This window comes from Telopea speciosissima, chromosome 1 (assembly GCF_018873765.1).
Source record: "Telopea speciosissima isolate NSW1024214 ecotype Mountain lineage chromosome 1, Tspe_v1, whole genome shotgun sequence".
NCBI lineage: Eukaryota > Viridiplantae > Streptophyta > Magnoliopsida > Proteales > Proteaceae > Telopea > Telopea speciosissima.
This window is the reverse complement of record NC_057916.1, coordinates 78,965,632-78,985,555: the sequence shown is the minus strand read 5'-3', so window position 1 is coordinate 78,985,555 and position 19,924 is coordinate 78,965,632. Positions and strand designations below refer to the sequence as shown.

General features: G+C 38.8%; 1 protein-coding gene across 1 annotated transcript; it reads right to left on the bottom strand.

Annotated features, from left to right (window-relative positions):
* Positions 1-607: 607 nt before the first annotated feature.
* Positions 608-3,227, bottom strand: LOC122658833 (UDP-galactose/UDP-glucose transporter 2-like). Its single transcript, XM_043853964.1, has 7 exons — positions 2,905-3,227; positions 2,559-2,587; positions 2,249-2,450; positions 1,879-2,121; positions 1,665-1,766; positions 961-1,068; positions 608-859 (listed from the first exon to the last, which is right to left on the bottom strand). Exons 1-7 carry the CDS (start codon positions 3,028-3,030, stop codon positions 614-616), a joined length of 1,056 nt encoding a protein of 351 aa, XP_043709899.1. The 5' UTR covers positions 3,031-3,227; the 3' UTR covers positions 608-613.
* Between the last annotated feature and the right edge of the window lie 16,697 nt (positions 3,228-19,924).

The following is a 19,924-nucleotide window of genomic DNA, read 5'->3' as shown; positions in this document are numbered from 1 at the left end:
CTCTCTCAATTCAAAGATCCATGATTTGAATTGATGTTCTTTCGTTGCTTCTTTCTAGAGATTTCATTTCAATTGGAATTTGATTTTTCACAATGTACGATGATCCTTGTTAAGCATTCATGATTGAATGGTTAAAGCGTCTAACTTATAATTGGTAAATTCGTAGATTCAATTTCTGCTAGATGCACGTCAATGGGAACGCTCAATCCCTTTATAGGAATTACATATCAATTCGTATGTATGGATGATATTTGAGTAATTGCTAAGAAGCTTACAATCCCTTTATAGAAGAGGAGGCTAAAGGCTCTTGATGGGGTTTGCAATTCAATCATATATACTCCCATTTTGCCACATGAAAAATATTTAAACCACCTAGAAAAATTCCTTCTTGGTATAAAATCAGGGTATAATTAAGAATCCCCCACCCCTCTTCCGACAAACAGATAGGACCTATGCCTGTATTTACAATTACAAGCAACAAGAAAAGGTGACACAAATCTTGCCAATTTTTACCCTGTTTTTTTTTTTCCTGTATTATTTTTCAGATTAGGAAAAAATGCAGAAGAATTAAGAAATTACAACAAAAGAAAAGAAAAATGTCTATTTCTGTTTCTCATACTAAAGACCTCTTTTCTTCATCCTCTTGATTGTTATTTGAAGGGTCCCCTTCTTTGAAGGAATACTTCCCCATCTTGGGAATGGCTGGGGAAGCAGTAGCTTTGGTGTTGTTCTCAGGCAAAAGCTTCATTATGATGCCCATAGCTATGAGCAACAGCCCTGTCCCATGTTGTTCAGTTAAAGGCTTTGTGAATATCAGGTATGATAACAGTAGAGTCACAGCCTTTCTAGCAGTCGTCACCTGCGTTTAAGAAAGAGACAGAAGCAAACAACTTAGAAATATTTTAATGGCAAAACCCAAAAATCAGATTAAGGTATAAGAGCAGGAGAATGCAACTGTACCATGGCTGTGGTAGCAGCACCAAAAATGGCAATGAGAGATAATACTGAGACTTGACCAACGAAGGTTGCCATTGCTTCAAACACTAGCACTCCATATACATATGGATGCTGCATCAACATCAACCAAACAAAAGAAAAATGGGGTGAGGGGGGGAGTCTATTAACCATTGAAGAGTTTAAGATTACTTTATAGGAGAAAGAATACCACCCGGGCATGGAAAATGACAGCCGCACCCCTGATCATTTCCGGGTTCCAGGGGGTGTGGCAGTCATTTCGCATACCCTTGTGTCAGGGTGTAGTGGTGGCATGCACTGTGCGACCCGGTGGCGTTTCTTAAACTTTATATTAAAAAAAAAAAAAAAACAGAGTAAACAGGGGTGTGCTCTTAATAATACACTGAAGCAACTAATCCCCACAAAGGATAAGGAATATGAACTCTAAGGTGTAGTGGGTCTTTCTTTTTTAAAGCCCCCAGGCCAGGTAATCCTACCATTCAGGTTCAGGGTCTCTTAACAATTCCCTTGAATTAAGTGAAACAGCCAAAAAGGGCCCCTACTTTATTGAATTAAATTTCTGATTCTACACAGAAGCTGGGTCCCTAATAAACTACAAAACTTTGATTTCTCCGATGAGATATATAGATCTAACCTCATTTTATACAATGACAGGTCCTAAATGGTTAATTGCTTTCAATCTTCCTTACCTGCCAGCATGAATTCCAGGCTTTGAACAATTCCCCTGTCAAAACCATGGGTGGAATCAAGAAAGGCAACCCAACTACAGTTGAGCAGAAAAGCATCTCCATCTGTCAGAAACATGATGAAACAAGAACAGTCAGATAGACCGTTAGGAACCATCTCTCTCTCTTCACGTTAAAAACACAGAACGCTGAAATTATGAGAAGAAACGTGCACCACCTGTGTAGTTTCGGGATTCAAGGTAAATATTGCCTCCTGCAAATTACCCAGGAAGGCATCCATGACCAAAGCACCAATCACCATTATAACACCGATCACACTGAAGTTAGGAGAGGAATTAGCATCGGCTAAGGTGAAGAGGATCAGACCCACTACAAGAAGCACAGCAGAAAAGTATTCCAGAGGTGAATACTTTCGTCTAAGACCTGGAATGAAAGCACCCATTACCATCACCGGAAGCACCTGTACTCCCAAAGCCATTAACAAACACCACCAAGAATCAGAAGAAACAGATTTAAAAAAGAAAAAAATAAAAATAAATAAAAATTTCAACTTTGGTTTAGAAAATCCCAATTGAAAGCGACCAGACCTTTGTGGATTTGAACATGAGCTGAGCAGGGTAGTTGAGAAAAGCCAAAGAACCCTTGGTTAATCCATGAGATCCCATTAGAACTGCGGAGAGCTTCACATAGGTCTTCCATGGGTTCACCATCTGTTTGGTGGTAAAGCCCTGTAAGTATAACAATGCCAGATAGACGAAGCCCTGTACGAATGTGAAGTACCATCCATAACTGAAACAACAGCAACAACACCGCCCAAGTCCATTTCAGGGATCAGTCGTTTCCAAATCGTGACTTGATGGATTAAATGCAGAATTCAGAAGATATAAATTTACAAACCTGAACTGTAGACGGTTGTAAACGTATTCCTGGAACAGAGAGAGAATTTAATAAGAAACAACAACCAAAAAACTCAAAACTCAGATGCGAAAAGGGGAAGGAGGAACGAAGAACAGTAAATTAGCGACTAAAGAACGATTCGATTCCTCTCTTCAACGCTTCGAGAATAAAAGCGTAAAAATTTGGGATATAGCCGAAGAGAAAAGAACATAGTTTGCTTAAAAATAGGGTTGAGAGGGCAAAGAAAAGTCCTAAAACAACCACGTATCAGTCAAACTGTCCAAAAAACATAGGGTCGGAAAATTTGACAGAAAAATAGAAAGCGTTGAAAGTTGAACAAACAAACCTCGCAGACTCCATTAACGAGGTAACCGAAGAAAAAACCAGAAGAACAGAGCAAGAATTGCTTCCACTTGGGTTTATCAGAAAGAGAAATCCCGAAGAGGGACCGAGCTTGTTCCTCCTTTTTCATCCCTACCTCTATTGACTCCTCCCCTACCTTCCTGTAAATCGTATAAACAATCCCGAAGATGACAGAATTAGGATCCGAGCTTGTTTGAAGGTTGAATATGTTGCTTCTGCTTCCGTTCCATGTCGAACCATATAACTGAAACAGCTCTTTTGATTCAAGAAACAAGAAAACTATTCGAGGAAGTAATGGTTTTTTTCCTATTCTGTGGAGAGAGAGAGAGAGAAAAGTAATGGCTTTTTCCCAGAAAAAGAGAGAGAGAGAGAGAGATTTGGCTGACAGAGAAAGAGTCTGCTGCGAGGGAAGTTAAATAGGAATTTTAATAGGGGGAAGTGAGGGAGGGAATTAGGGTGGAAACTGGAGGAGAACTGGAGAGGTCACGATTTAATTGCTCTCTTCATTTATGGTTTAATTTATTATTATAATTTACGTTTACTTATTTATCGCGTGATACGTCAATAGCAATCATATTATCTGTATCATATACATCAAACCTATACCATTATTATATCTCAAACCATCTTGGTTTGATCTGGACCGTCAATTTCTATATTTTTTAATCTTAAAACCAATATGCAAATGTGGTTTAAGAGAGGGGGTGAACCCTAAGGGGTCAGCTCAGTTGGCAAACTCAACTCCTCAAATAAGAGGTCATGAGTTCAAACCACATTGGGGCCTATCCCCATCCCCTATCCCCCCTATTAAAGCTCTCCAATTCCAAAAAAAAAAAAAAAAAAAAAAAAAATGGGGCGGGAGAAACTGTGGTTGAACTTTGATCTAGAGTCATTGACGGTGAGGATTAGCCCAAAAAATTCATTTTTCTTAACTATTCAATATTCAAATATTTCAGTGGCCCTAATTGACAAAAAGAATGAAAATAGCACCAGTATTTGTCCAAGGTGAGTTTGTTGCGATAGTCTTGCAAGGTTTATTTGTGCTTTTTTGGAGGACGTTGGATGGAATTTTGCACTAGTGGCGGAAGCTTTAGTTGATAGGAGAGCTATGTCACTAGCCCGAAATTTCAATTTGAGACACATTATCATTGAGAGTGACAACTTACTTCTCATCAATCTTCTCATTGGGCATACCAGGGAGGCGCCTTGGAGGATCTCGGATATAATTTTAGATTGTTGATCTCTTTGCTCTTTCTTTGATGGTATTCTGTTTGTGCATGCTTTCCGTGAGGCCAACAGTGTAGCTGATCTGCTAGCCTCCTCGGCTGCGGGTTCTCAACAGTACAAGTGCTGGCTTTCAATCCCTCCCCCTTTCATCTCCTCTTTGTTGTTTGCGGATGTTTCGGGAACGTTGTTCCCACATTAATGAAATGCTCTTATTAAAAAAAAACAGGTGATAGGTTTATACTTGAGATGTAAGCCGATTAGATGTGATCGGATCCAAATATTCCTTGCCCGAATGTGGTATCTCTATACGGATAGGAATACGAATCAAATTTGGATTTTCAACTATCTAGACCTTCCTCCCCCCAACAAATATGATTCATTCTCAATCCATTTCCTTTAATTGTAATTTTCATTCTTTAAAACTTGTTGAGTCTTCAAAAACCCTCAAGATCATTAGTTACTTAATTTTTTTATTATTAGTTGGATATCTATTCAGATCAAATAATTTTTTTTGGATTATTCGAATAAAAATTCAAACACCCCTAAACGAATATGGATGCGAATCGAATATTCAAATATCCGTTTAAATCCCTAGTTTATGTGCCATAGTTTTTTATTTTTTATTTCTAAAAAGTTAGAATGTGCATTCATATGGTCAGATCCTCCAACCTTATGAATGACATACTAACTTTTGAGGAAAACAAAAAACATCTAAGGCATATGAAAAGAAAAGAAAAAAGGATGGCCACTTGGTCACGTAGTGCATGCCACCCCAGCGCCTAGACACAAGGGTGCACACGAAATGACCACCATACCTTTTTGGAATGATGGAAATGACCAGGGTATATACGACAGTCATTTCGTGCTCCCTGTATTTGGCGTAGGGACAGCGTGCGCTCCGTGACCAAGTGGTGTTCTTTCTCCCAAAAAACAAATATAATAAGATAAAAAAATAATTGATGATATAGATTTACTTATGTGTCTATCTTTCTCATCAAATTCATTTTTTTTTTTGAAATTTTATTTTCTTGACTTCCAAACATAACTAGTGAAGAGATATATTTTTTCAGGAATTCAATCATGACCTCAAATCATCAGTTTTGATGAGATTCTCTTTTCCACCTCATTGATGGAAAACTTGGCCGTTGGTATAATTATATGAATAGTTGACATTATTCTTTCTTCGATTTCTTGCAAATCTATTTGACGACTTAGAACAAGTTATGTAAATTGAAAAGAAATTATGTAAGAAATATTATAGGCTGTGTTTGGTATGTATTTTTGAAATAGATTCTAAATCCAGAACGATCCTCTAAACCAAGAAAATAGAGAAGGATCAAGTTTCATAATCCATTCTAAACCTAAAATCTATTATGAAAAAAATACATACAAAACACAGCCTCTGTGTTTGGATACTTGGACCTGATTAAGAAACAAAATTTTTTGGGTGAAACATTATTTAAGAAACATTTCTTTTCTTTTATAACAAAAATAACAGGTAGTATAATGGCTATGTGCTACATCATAACATTCCCTCCTTTTCTATATTCTTATCGGAACTAACCAACTTTTTTTTTTTATCTTTACCAAAAAAAACAAAAAAACAAAAAAACCAACTTTTTTTACCTGAAGTATTCTTTCTTTCGCGGGGAAGACATTGAAGTAAAACGCCCATTGCTAGTGAGAATTGCGTGAAAAAGAGGAAACGCTATCCCTCAAATTATTCCCTTATAACGTTTCAAATGTCACTTTGATGCCACCTGGTAGCCGAGGATCCTTTTCATGAGGTGGGTCCCACTTCATTTATTTTATTAGGAGATAATTCAATGATTTCGTAGAGAGTCCTGGTGGTATCTGAAGTAAGTGTCACCAAATATAATCATAGACGTAGATATTATAGGGAGGAAGAGGGTTGGGTATGCCGTCAGTTTTCAATGAATTATAAAATTGGATATAAGAGGGCAAATGAGTCTTTTTCATAAAGGGATGAAAGAGAATGACACAAGCTGGCGGCATGCCCAGCCTTTTCCAGTTTTCCCTGATAATAATTTTATATTTTTGATAGATAGAACCCCAACAGGACTTGAACTCATGATCTCTCAACTGTGAGTTGTTGATTATGGGAATAATATGATTGTTAGTTCTAAATTATGTTTATTGGAAAGCTTTTAAATGTCAGTGTCTGAAAAAATAGAAACAACATTAATTCTAAATAAATAATGAGAGAGGATTCCCCACCACAGAGTTAGTGGTAGGAATCTCTCATGCCACATCAATGGTGGTGTGAAAAATGATGTTATTTACATGGTCCCACATTGTTTTGAAAGAGAGAAAATAATTTAAAAAAAAAGGGATCGAGTTTCCCTCCACCCACAGTAAATGGGAGAGAGAAGATGAGAATGGGAATCAGGAGGGTATTTTGGAATGTACAAAAACCCTAGGAGGGGATGGGTGAACAGTCCTCTATGGGTGGAGGAAAACTTAATCCACACCCCCCCCCCCAAAAAAAACAAAAAACAAAAAAAACAAAAAAAAAAAAAAACTTGAAAAAAAATTTACGAAAGATTGATAAACATACCAAGGGACAAGGAATGCCACCCAGTCATGCTTCAAAATGATCGTCCTGTCCTCATGGAAAGATAGGGGTGAATCAATCATTTTGTGCCCAGTTGTGTCTAGGAGTAGGTGACGCACGACCGGGTGACATTTTTTTTCCTGTATGATAACGTCTTGGGGAAACTTTTTGTCAAAGAAAAATGTAAATAAAAAATTAAATTCTAAGGATGGGCCTAGTCCTGGGCCTGAACGAAAGCTTCCAGTTTTCAGATGGTGGAAAGTAAAAGTGCCTGATACATTCCAATAAATGTGAACCAATGGCCGGGTCCATAACCTTAAATTGATGCTCCAGTCCAGATCTAGGTAAGAATTGTGAACCAATCATGTGACTCGTCGTCTGGTTTCTCTTTCTGTCGTCATCCAATGATTTCTGAATTGTGAGATGGGCCCCAAGCCCACACATATAGTCCTTCACTGGGCTCATTCCCTCTCAAGTCTCAATACAAGGATTGGTAAGGACATGGTTCTAAGTATCGGTATCGTATACCAGTTTTGCTAGTCGCCGCTACTGATAACGTGCCGATATTTACGGTATGAACAAGGGGTAAAGTGATCAGAAACCTCATTTTTAAAAAAAATTCAGGGATAATTTTGTCTAATATAATCAATCCAGGCCAATACCGTATCAATATCGTATCGATTTTACATATTACCGATACCCATTCCGATACTGTGCACTAAAACCATGGGTAAAAGTTAATAAGCCAAATGGAAAAGGAACCATTTTTAACACGTGACCTTATTCTTCCTTCTTCTAGAAGCCAAGACCATAACCAAGTTTTACTGAACCAGCTGTAGTCAGACTTAACATGTGGCTTTCCTTGAAGCAATGAGTAAGCAACGTAGTTGTTCCTTGTTCGTAATTTACACTCACTTCACAAAAAAAAATAAGAATTATTGACTTTCAGAGAAATTAAAAATATAAATAAATAAATAAAAGAAGGAAAGTTTGAAAGGGGCATAAGAACAGTAAAATAATATGATAAAGAGTTGTTTATTTGGGTTAACCCATAAATAAAATATAAAATACAAAATTAGGAGAATAGGACACTACCATGCGTGTTGTCGTCTTGGATAACATTAGGAGAATAACAACTTAACGTTGCAATTAGGTTGTTGAGGATCTTTATCACCTATATAAATAATAATAATAATTATTATTAATCCTTAAACTAATTATTTATTATTATAAAAAATTATTATAATTTTAAAATTATTATAAGGTTGTTAATTGATGTCAAACGTCAACAAATAGGAATTTTTATATAATAAAATGATTCAATTGGTGAATGGGAGTAGGGTTGTGACTTGGGAGGATGGTGTGGTCCTAAGATTTTAAGAAGTTTCCCTTTCTAAGGTTCACATAAATACACATGTGGGGTATGGAATAGAAGTATAGAAGAAGATGACTATTACACCCTTGGTCCCTCTATATCCTCCCTTGGCCTCACATGAGTTTTCGATTCTTTTTGTGTTTTTTCCCTTGAGATTTCTCATTCATATGAGATGGTTGGCGGATCTTTATCTCCTACAAGTCTCTATTTGGTACGATTCTTACAATTCCTCTCATAGGAGATGGAAATGACCACCTTTCCTTTGCCCGAATATACTACCTAGATGGGGGTCCACCCTCTCTTATTAGAGGCACTAGGAGCCATACCGTAGGTGATAATTTTTGTTTTTATATGAAATATTGAATTGATCGTATATGTTGTACCAAAAAAGGAGAATTGATCGTCTATGGGAACATGTCAAAGTTTATGGGCAACTCTCTAATTGTGGTAAGTGAAGGCGAGTCAATGGTAAATTATGTATTATGAAATAATTTTGTATTTTTAGGTTATTTATTACCATTTACCTAATTAGTAAGCCTTGGATCTTGTCTCATTTTGCAAATCCTTTTAACTTTGACAATACCTACATTTGGAGCAAGTCTTCCACCAAATAAGTTATATATAGTATATGAACGAGAGTTTTCTATGAGAAAACGTGGCCCTTGCACACACACGATAGCATCAACAGGACAATCATTACCGTTTTTCATGGGGGTGGGCGATCATTTTGCCTCTTTTGTATCTAGGCAAAGGGTGCACAATCCCCTAGAGAACTTTCTCCCATAATATATATAGGGGTGATGTTCTTTGCCCAAGAGCAGATGGGGGCGCAAGACAAGACGATCATTTCGTTTTCGATCATTTAGGAGGGTGGGGCGGTCATTTCGCCTACCCCCATGTGTCTCGGTGCATTTTGCGTAGAGAACATTTTCCAATTATATATGTATCCACCTTGTGTTTAGAAAAGAGAAAGAACAATGAAAATTGAAGCTTTAACAAGTAAATTGTGTCGGAATTTTTAATGTTTTAAAATTAAATATTCAAAATACATTTGATTTTTGTTGGGTATGTCTTTTGGAGACACTCCTTCTCTTGGGTGTGTCTTTTGGAGACACCCTTTGGTTGTGTCTCTTCCTTCCCTATATAAAGAGAGGAGGTCTTGCCTTTTTCTTTAGTTTTTTTTTTTTTGAAATTGTTTTCGTCACCATCGTTAGTGTCTGTGTCAATTAGTTAGTGAGTATTACATTTGGACATCCCTACGTCATCACATTTCGGTGTGCACCGTATGTGATTGAGAGTTGTTTTATCTTTGAGGTGTGAAAGTATGTCAATCCGGTCTGCACAAATTAGGGCGTTTAGAAACCTTAAGAATAATATATTATACTACTCAACTCCACTACTATTTGTTGCTATGATACAAGAGGTCATATACTGATGTTGTCAATTCCTATTTCAACTCCTACAAGAATATTTGTATGACGCACAAATTGTTCTACGAAACAGATAAGTCTTATACTATTCCTCGTTACATTACATTATTTTTCTTATTAAGTGACCATGTCTATTCAATGCAATGGACAAACAAAGGCTTAGACCCACAAACCACCATCAATTGAACTTGACCCACCACTCATATGAATCTAATGGGATTAGAAGAAAAATAATATGAGATTGGAAAAAATACAGAGAGAATCAGATGACGGAAATCCAATGAAGTTTTAGGGAAAGAATTAAGAGGAAAGGATATGAGCTTTGTGATCGAAAGAGGGTTTGGAAGAGGATCAAGATAAATACATGCTCATGTGGTAAGGTTGTGAGAGAGGACCTTGCTTTGTTGAATCGACATCCTTTACTTCCGCTTGCCTCTACTTTCATGTGTGCCTTGCACACAACGAGGTGCACAAAGATTGCCTTACCCCCGTTCGGACAGGGGTAAGGCAGTCTTTGCACGCCCCGTTGTGTATAGGACGCACACGGAAGTAGGGGCAGACGGAAGTAGAGGATCCGGACTCTGCTTTGTTTTTCTAGTGAGATATGTTTATGTGACCGGGACTTTAGTGCATGGTGCAAGGCACATATATAAGACAGGTTTTATTTAAATTTATCAGTAATGGGTCGGTCTCGGCTGAAACCTTGATCCATCATACTCGGCTGAATCAAACGGTTTTGCCCTCAATTTTAATAAAATTTTTAATTGTAAAACAAGTTTAGCTCTAATAAGAACCATTGCATAGACTTCAGATCGGACAGATATCAGAATCAGACACGGTCACCCGATCCAATATCAATACTTAGAACCGTGCATATCTTGATTGACCCATTAAAAGGAGAACATTTCATATGGGCTATTTATATTAGTAAATTTTACCGCAAAAAGATGATATTGTAGAAATATTTGACAAATTCCAATTAAGGAATAGTTAGGAAAGAGAATAATTCAGGTTAAATTCATTGAAAAGAGATTTAGACTGCACTTCAAAGATCGAGAAGTCCAAAGAACAACTCTGCCTTTGTTTCTGGTAACAAAGATTTCAAACGAAATATTTCATTAGTCACACCCACATGATCCGGTAGAAGTTGATTACCAAAAGACAAATAAAAGTCCGAGAAACTTAGCCAAACAAGCACATAATATAAGGAATTGTGCATTCTTTTATTTCATAACCCAATGGGCCTTGCTTGGATTGGCTCCCACTCAGTCCAAGCCCATTAGATCAAAACTATTTTGTAGCAGGCCTGAGGTCCATGATGATTAAGTTTGGGGTCTTATGGGCCTGCGCAAGATTGTTTTGGGCCAACATATTAATGAATAAAAAGAAGTCAAGCTTTGATTGCACCTAAAGCCCACAATTGAGAGCTCGGAGTGGGTGTGGGCGGTCCTTGTCTAAACTGGGTTAGGCTTATCCCAGTTAAAGACATTCTACCTTTGATTTGGCCCTTTGGCAAATGGATTAAGCCTTTTTTGGGCCCTGAGCCCATTTTCTCGTGGAGAGATCTCTTGACTCATATCAACTATCCGGCCCAGAGATGCTTCAGCAACCATTTTTTTTGGTAGAAATGCTTCAGCAACCATTGGAGTGACACATTTCCAACACGGAAAATTCCTTAATCAACTAGATTGAATATGGTGAAATGGATAACATGTGGGACCCACCTGACACGTAACTCATTTTCCAATCATCAGGGCACAAACCTTATAAATTAGAATCGGGCATAAGATTGCCCCAATGCCAATCCAAAAAACAAAATTGCAGGCCCTCACATATCGCTGGTCATGTGAGTGGGAGATATGTCATAAATCCCTCCCAAATGGTCTCTCCCCTCTCTTTGTATGAAGGTTTGGAATGGGAAGACCTTAGACGAACCCTCTCCCATTAGAATCCGGAAAGCATAAGCAAAAATTTATCAAAATCTGTGTTTTTCTAGAGTTTTTGGTTCAATAAACTTGGGAATCTTGTAAAGGTTTATGTGAATGAAGAGTCCAACCTTAACATCACATCACATCACATAGACGAAACTTTTTCACCACGAAGGAAGGAAAAGTACATTCATCTAGGGTCATAAATGCTCGGCCCCTATTATACAAAGTTTGATAATACCCCCACAGTTCCTGATGCCCTCTACATACTATATGAATCCCTCAGTCAAGGAATTGAATGAAGGAAAACTGTCTCCTTAAAATATAATGATTAAGTTTTTCTTCTTCCATGGGTTCTCTTTTCTTTGTTGTGATATGACTTTGTGATTGAACTCTTATGTTATGGTTCTTTTAGGCATTACTATGCTTAATGAAGTATAACGTTTCACTATTTGCCATTTGATAATACATGATTTAGTCCATGTGATAGAGGACCCTACATATATTTCAGGCTAAATTTTAGTCCAAAGTAAGCATGGAAAGTTGCTCAAACTGTGATCCAAAGTCTTAGTAAAATTATCAAAATACCATTGATGAATATGAATACAAAATACAAAATACAAAATGGTAAAATTATCAAAATAATATTTCCTCTACTCAATTTAAATTGAAATTGTACTAGTGAGATACTTGTCTTGTCCTCTATCACATGGACAAGTCTGGATCCCTTCCTGTGCATGTAACTACCTCACCCCATCTCACACCATCCATCGATTTGAGGGCTACCTTGGGGGTGTGGGGTCCACACCCTATGGATGGTGTGAGATGGAGAGGGAGGGTTACCTGTAAGCAGGGATGTAAACAGATTGGATTCGGCTCAGATACGGATCGGATGTGATCTGATTTGGATATTCCCTGGCCGAATATGGATACCTCTAAACGGATTCAGACGCAGATCAGATTCAGATTTTCGACCATCCATTTACATCTCTGCTTTGTATAACTCGGACCTTCCTCCCCCTAGTGGACCTCTCAATCCATATCTCTTAGATCATGATTATCTTTCTCTCATATTCTAGAACCTGTTGAATCTTCAAAAACCCTCATGATCATTATTTACTCAATTTTTTATTATTAAGTATTCAAAATTTTTTTTCGAACTGATTTTTATCGGAGTATTAGTATTTTTTTCCCAATATCTCTAAACGAATACATATATCCCTAAATGGAATCGGATTCAAATTTTTGATTATCTATTTACATCCCTACCCGCAAGGGAGAGAAACCAGATGCCCATGTACTACCATGTGGCAAATACTGAAGCATTATACTTCACTAGGCATAGTGACAAGAAAGAAAATCTCTTCTCCATTATTAAATCCCACCTCTAACCTAATCAAAGGTTCCAGATCTTCATGGTGAACAGATTCTCTCCTTATGCCATGCCATGGCCCATGGGTGGTAAAGTGAAACCGGGTCCAAAACATTCTCTCTCTCTCTCTCCTATCATTGTTATGTCAAAGTCAATACAGTGGCCACAAAGATTTGATACAAAGAAAAAAGCTGCAAAAAAGTAATGGGTACAGGTGCTCCCGTTAAACTTCTCTCTACTTGTTTCTAGTGGTTGTTTTTTTTATCATTTTGGCTCCATGTTTCAATTTCAAATGACGAGAATCACCCCAATCGAGTTTGTTATCCAATCAAAAATATTATCAATGAAATGAAGAATGGTTGACGATTTTAGGTTTGTAGATCTTCTCAAGACAAGAATAGATCAATCAACAGCTCGTCTACCAAAGAATGCAACACTCCACTCTCCACTTCTGCCGCTAGTTCTCCTTCTTCCTTCTCAAACTTCTTCCATCTCCCTCCTTCACTCTCCATTTCTCTAGCATGTACTTCACTATTGTACTCCAACCCCAAACACAACCGGTTCCCACTCATCCAATCTCTGGCCACCTTCACTACCTCCTTGTAATCACTTCCATTGCTCTCCGATACTGTGGTTTTAATATAACCATCTCTGCTGTTTGGCGTGATTTTTTCTCTTAAAAAATCCATCAACACACGATCCAGAATTCCTGTTTTGCAGCTTTCAAATGGGCTTGTTGCTTTCATTAGCTTAAGCAGCTCCATTGCCCTTTTTTCTGCCATCTTTGTTTCCACCAGCTCCAATCTAAGACACATACTCTCCATGTTGGCAAGGCTCTTGTGGAAGGACGCCGCCGCCACCGCTGCCGCCTCTGTATCTCCATCGTCATCTTCTTCTTCTTCATCTGGATAATCAAGTACAGATACTGGGCTAAACTGCTCTTTTTCTTTGTACGGATACTCTCCCTGTTTTTTGTTTTAAATTCAAATAGTAGATGACCATTAGAACTTAAACAACTTGGGAAAGAAATTAAGAAAAGAAGAACTTGAAAAGAAATTAAAAAACAGGGAAAACTGAATTGAAAAATCACAGGAATCCAGAAAACCGTGGTGTTAATTTGAAGCTTCAGAAGTTGAGAGCAACCAAGCAAGATAATAGAAACTTCTTTCGTCAATTAAAAATGGTAAATAAAAGTAGGGAATATTTAGGTAAAACGGGTCCCATTGGCGTTGGACAAGTGCAAAAAAAAATTTTAATTTTGGTAGCTCCATAAACATCAAATCCCTTTTACCAAAGATGAGAAATACTCCACACGTGAACCACATCAAAATTCAAAACACAGAAAGCGAGGGTATCGTACCAGAGTAGTGCGGGAGGGAATTTCTCTAGTTTCAGTGAAAATGGCCAACCTTAGCAAGTTAAAACATGATTAAATTATGAATTTCTAGAGGGCCAATACATGGAACTCTGCAAATCGAATCTGAAAACTGAATACTTTTGAAACTAACCCATCAAGCTCCAAGAAACCCTCACCAACTAAGAGTATAAATAATATATCTTAATTTTACGAATGGTGAAGCATTAAATAATAGGAAGCTCACCTTTGGGACAACGGAGTAGGTCGTTGTCTCCATTGAATCCTCACCGACCGTATTGCGTCCTTTGTTGCAGGTCATCTTCTCCTCTACCGAGCATTCTTTACCTTCTTCACCCTCTTTTTCATCTAGGTACTCAGAGCTACAGCCAGATGACTGTAAATATTCCGATGTGAAATCACAATCAGACCAACTGTTAATGTTACTGTTACCATCGCTGCTGCTGACACTAGAGGTGGCGGTGGCAGTGGCGATGACGGCGATGCTACTGATCTGGAGAGGAGAAGAAGAGATATCTAGCGGTTGCTTCTGCTTCTCTTCGATTAAATCTCTGAACGAATTCCACCTTATAATGTCTTTAACCATCGCCCATACCTTGAAGTCCCTTTTCTTCCAGCAAATTAGTCTGAACCTCCTTGAAAGACTCCTTGGCCGGATTTCCTGTTTCGTTCTGCTCTGTGTTTGTGACGGAATCTTGATGGAGGAGAAGGGGAGGTGTTTGATAACGTTAATCACAACCTCTGATGCTTTATGAAATGCAGAGATCGTCTTGGAAGCCGCCTTGGAACGGTTTCTGAGAAATTTCTTAGCGTAATCTCTAACTTTGAGATCCATTGGGACCAGATTTCGAACAGTTGTACAACATGCTCGGCGAGGGAAGGAAGGGAAACCGTTGGATGAACATGAACTGAAGTCGTCTATTAGAAATTCCTTAAGCATGTGGGGCCTCCGTTCGATTAGAAATGGCTGATTCCTCCGTCTTGAATCGGTTTCTGGACTAGAAATTAAGGAAGCCATGGCTTTGGAAAACCAGAACGAACCTCTCTAAAACCTACCAAAACGGTAATGGTGTTTCGGATCGGCAGGAATGTGGAGCTGGGGAGAAGAAGAAGGGGAGAAGACGAAAGAGGCAATAAAGAGCTGGCAGCTGGAACAGAAATTCGGAGTAGGTAGGAAAGGCTGAGAGCCCAAGATTATCGATTTGGAGACTGGTCAGAATTGCAGGGAGCGTTTATGAAAGAGGGATCAGTTGTGAAAGAGAAAGAACATAAAACCGCCATCAATTCACATTTCGGGGGGCTTCAGAACTCTTTTTGCAAACATAGAAGCTTTAATGATCTGCAACAGAAAGCACAGAGGAAGAACAAACCTAAGAGAGTGGAGCTTCCAGAAAGTGAAGGTTTTGAAAGTTAAGAGTGAGATGATATTTTCCAAAGTGGAGTAGAGATAAGTTGAAAGAGGAAGTACTTAAAGGCAGGGATTTGAAATGAAAATGGTAAAAATGAAAGAGACAGCTGGAAGTTTCTGAGGTGAAGATTTCCAGTCCTCCAGGCTCCAGGTAAGGGAAAAAATTTTGGTGGGTGTAGCAGGAATGTTGCTACCCTGCTGACAGCGAATAGGATCCAGATCCTTTATGGCGCAGCTGCCCCATCCTGCCGTGTTGCGCAGACACAGGGCCACATGCAAAGACCGCCCTACCCGCATTCGGGCAAGGCCTTTGGGCAGTTTCTGAGGTGAAGATTTCCAGTCCTCCAGGCTCAGGTAAGAGAAAAATTTTTGGTGGGTGTAGCAGGAATGTTTTTGCTACGCTGTTGACAGCCAATAGGATCCAGATCCTCTACGGCACAGCTGCCCTGTCCTGCTGTGCTGCGCAAACACAGGGCCACATGCAAAGACTGCCCTACCCCCACTCGGGCAAGGCGCTCGGGCAAGGGTAAGGCGGTCTTAGCACACAGCCTTGTGTCTGTGCAGCATGGCAGGACAAGGCAGCTGCGCCGGGGAGGATCCAAATCCATTTCTTCTGCTGTGAATCAGGTAGCAGGAACATTCCTGCAACCCCGGTAGCAGCAAATTTTCATCCCGACTGGGCTCCATGTGTGAGAGAGAGAGAGGTGGGCACTCACAAGCCTGTATGCTTCTTGTTAGGGTCATGGATCTCAAAGTTTGAAACTGATTGGATAAATGGGTCGGTTTTGATTCTAAACCCTTAAATCCTTAGAATCTAAACCAATTAAAACCAGACCGATTACCCAAAACCAAACCAATTTACAGTCTTATCTAAGACGATTATTCAATTTTTCATATTCTGACTGGTAGATGGGCGGATGGCCCCTGATTGTGGATACCAAAGAATGGTTTAAATTTTGGAGGGTTCGCTCACTGATGTTAATACTCCATACAAGTTGAGCTGTTCTTTGGTCCCAAAAATGAATTTTGTCTGTAAATGAAAGTTTGTACTTTGCATTCTCAAGTTATATATACACGTACAATTTAGTTGCTCAAGCTAATGAAGGGTCACGGATCCACGGCTCTTGATTCTTGACCAGCATTGATACTACATTGAAGTATCAAATCCAAAAACTTAAGCTATTAGATTGAGAGACCCAATTAATATATGAGGGTATCCAAAGTCCCAAAAATTTTCAATGTGAAATTATTTCCAATATCATTTACATACAGCCTCTGTGATAACAAGTTCTTATTCGTGACTTTGTAATCTGTTGGTGAAGGTGAGAGTCGACTAGTAATCGTTTGGTATATCCTAGTTTGGTTGGTTGAAGGCTTGGTAGTTGGAGTGCATATCTCCCCCCCCCCCCCCGAAGTCAAGGGTTCGACTCTCGTGGTCACACTTGTGGCTTTAAAAAGGCACTCTTTCCCTCTCCCCCTTTCCTTGGTAGTTGTAGGTTCTGTTGGCTCATCCTAGACCCATTATAGCTCGATTATAACCTGTAACTGATTGAGCAAATATAAACGTGTCCATTCTTGTCCTATCAAGCCTGATTAACAAAATAATATGGTAATGGTGCGAGGCTCTAAATTGGTGAGGACCAATTAGGCCCCATCGAAACCGACCAGTTAACACCCCTCTACTAACTGCTCAAAGATACTTTTTTGGCTTTTCCCTTTCGAAAAAGTTTGCTTCTAAACTTTAATTCTCAGCAAAAGGTTTTGGGATAGGATTCTTTGAGCTCACTATGGAAGGTACACTAGCTCACACTCTCTACTTCTCACATGAAATGTTTTCTTTTATCTTGCTCACTGCTTGCTTAGAGAACCTTCTCCCAAATGTTTTTATTCTATCTAGATTCTAGACAACCCTCATATGCATTTCTTTCATCTTTCATCTTTTCCTTCGATGTGATTGTGGCAACCATATGAACCTCTTGCATGCTGAGAGTGATAATCAATCCAGCGTAGGTTGGGCTTAGGTGTCCCGAGAGAAATTTGGAACCCAATCTCCGCATTTGAGGCCTAGTTATCAATTTATTGGGTGCTGTCTCAGAAAATTTAAGGGTAAAATACACGTACCCCCCTGTAATGCACCCAATATTCCTCGTACCCCCCTAAACTTATGAGAAGTCCACGTACCACCCCTGCTTTATCCCCCAAATGCCATTTAAGTCCACACCAAGTGTTAAATGCTAAGAAATGACCAAACTACCCTTTCTTCTATCTTTTCTAAAATTTGAAAAGACCTAATTGCCCTGACCTATTTGCTAAAATTTAAAAATACCAAAATGCCCTCATCTTCCCCAAATCATTATCTTCTTTTACATACCCAATCCCACCACCACCACCACCCACCATTAACACCATCACCACCGTGAAGCCCCACCTCCAGCACCACCGCCACCCACCACCATTAATACCACCAACCATCTTCTTCCCCAGATCGTTTCTCCAAAACATGAAACCCTAAACCCATTTTAGGGTTTCAAAACCCCACTGCCGCCTTTAGCAGCGGCCGGCCCTCTGGTTTGATTGGTGGTTGCAGAAGAAGATTCACATAAAACCATTCTACTACGCGGGTATCTCTAAAAAACCATTAACCATATCCTTTCTTTATCTGCAATTTTTACCTTGTTTTTATTAAGAGCAAATTACTCAGACCTCCCCTGGTCTTACTAACAATTCAGTGAACCACCCCTGCCCTTCTGACAACTACTCAGACCTCCCCTGATTTCCAAAATAGGCTTCACTTAGCCCTAGTCCGTTAGTTTTTTAACGATAGGTAACGGATAATTGCTCAAAAACTAAAAAAACAAGTTTTTACCTAATATGAATTTACCCTATTACCCCTTAATGAATAGATAACCTAAAGAGCAAACCCATCGTCATCTCTAACTTTCACAAGCTCTCAACGAAACAGAAACCCTAACCTGCAATGGATCGATTCACTCACCTCCCATCGTGCGCTGAGGTTTAGGGGTGGATCACCTTCTCGGACTGAAGCATCATCATCTTCTGGGACTGAAACATTGTCATCTTCTCTAGCCAAAAACCCCATCAATTTCAGTGATTTACGGTGGCATGAAATGATAATCATCTTCTCGGACTGAACCATTCTCATCTTCTCTGGCCAAAAACCCCAAGGTATTTTGTTCTCCTTATGAATCTATCTTATTCATTCATTTATGCTACTATGTACTGATACTCATCCCTCTCTTGTCAGACTGAAAACCCCAATCGAAGCACTCATTGGTTTTGAGTTGATACTCATCCCTGAATCAAGAACCCAAGCTTAGCCCCTTACTGTAAGGTAAAAAACCCCCATTTTTATGCTCTGTTATGATTTATCGAATCAATTTCTCTTCCCTTCTACCAAAAAAAAAACAAATCAATTTCTCTTTCCCGTATCATTTTTTAGCTCATCCATAATAGCTCAGCCCTTTATTGTAAATTAAATCCCCCACACCATTAGTATGCTATGCCATACTCTGTTATGGAATAAAAAATTAACCGTAAAAGTCCCCCTTCCCACCCCATTTTTATGCTCTGTCATGCTCTGTTATGATATTAATGTAATGTCATTAATCCAATAGCTCAGCCGTAAGTTAAATCCCCCCACCCCCCCATTTTTATGCTATGTGATGCTATTAATCCATGTGTATTTTTAGTGCAAGTAAAATATTGTGAATTAACTGTGCATTCGCAAAAATCTATCATGTCTGTAATTTATGATGAGTTATATGTATATCTTAACCATTACAGGCCACTATTTGAGTACTAGTTTGAAACAATATGGGTACTGTATGCAAAATAGTTTATCATTACTATGGGAGGACTACAGAGAGATATGTAGACCCAGATAAATATGGATACCTTGATATGGTATATGATGTCTACAGTTCAGTCTTGAGACATATCCCCAAGGGGAAAATAGTGACTTTCCAGATGAAATTCATGTTACCTGATATGATTCAAGAGATGGAAGTGATGTGTGATATGGATGTTTTAAAAATGTTTTGTGTGGCTGAACAATTGGATGCAGTTGAAGTAATTGTATACAATGTGCAAGCTAGTGAGGAAATAACAAATACTTGGACCATTAATGGATATCCTGATGATGTGGTAGGTAGGGATGAGGTAAGCGGTTTGCGATTAGAGAGGATGAGTTTCTATCAACTATGGAGACAGCCAGAACTGATATTCAAAAGTGAGGTGGTCTTAGCACCATAAGACCTAAAAAGTCTACTGTTAGGAGAGGTGGTGCCACTACC

Bases quoted from the DNA above. Each gene is read 5' to 3' on its own strand.
- LOC122658833 (XM_043853964.1), bottom strand. From the start codon at position 3,030: ATGAAAAAGGAGGAACAAGCTCGGTCCCTCTTCGGGATTTCTCTTTCT. The intron at 2,588-2,904 runs GTTTGTTTGTTC...TCTCTGTTCCAG, and splicing joins TCGTTAATGGAGTCTGCGAG to GAATACGTTTACAACCGTCT. The intron at 1,069-1,664 runs GTAAGGAAGATT...ATGTTGATGCAG, and splicing joins CCTGGAATTCATGCTGGCAG to CATCCATATGTATATGGAGT.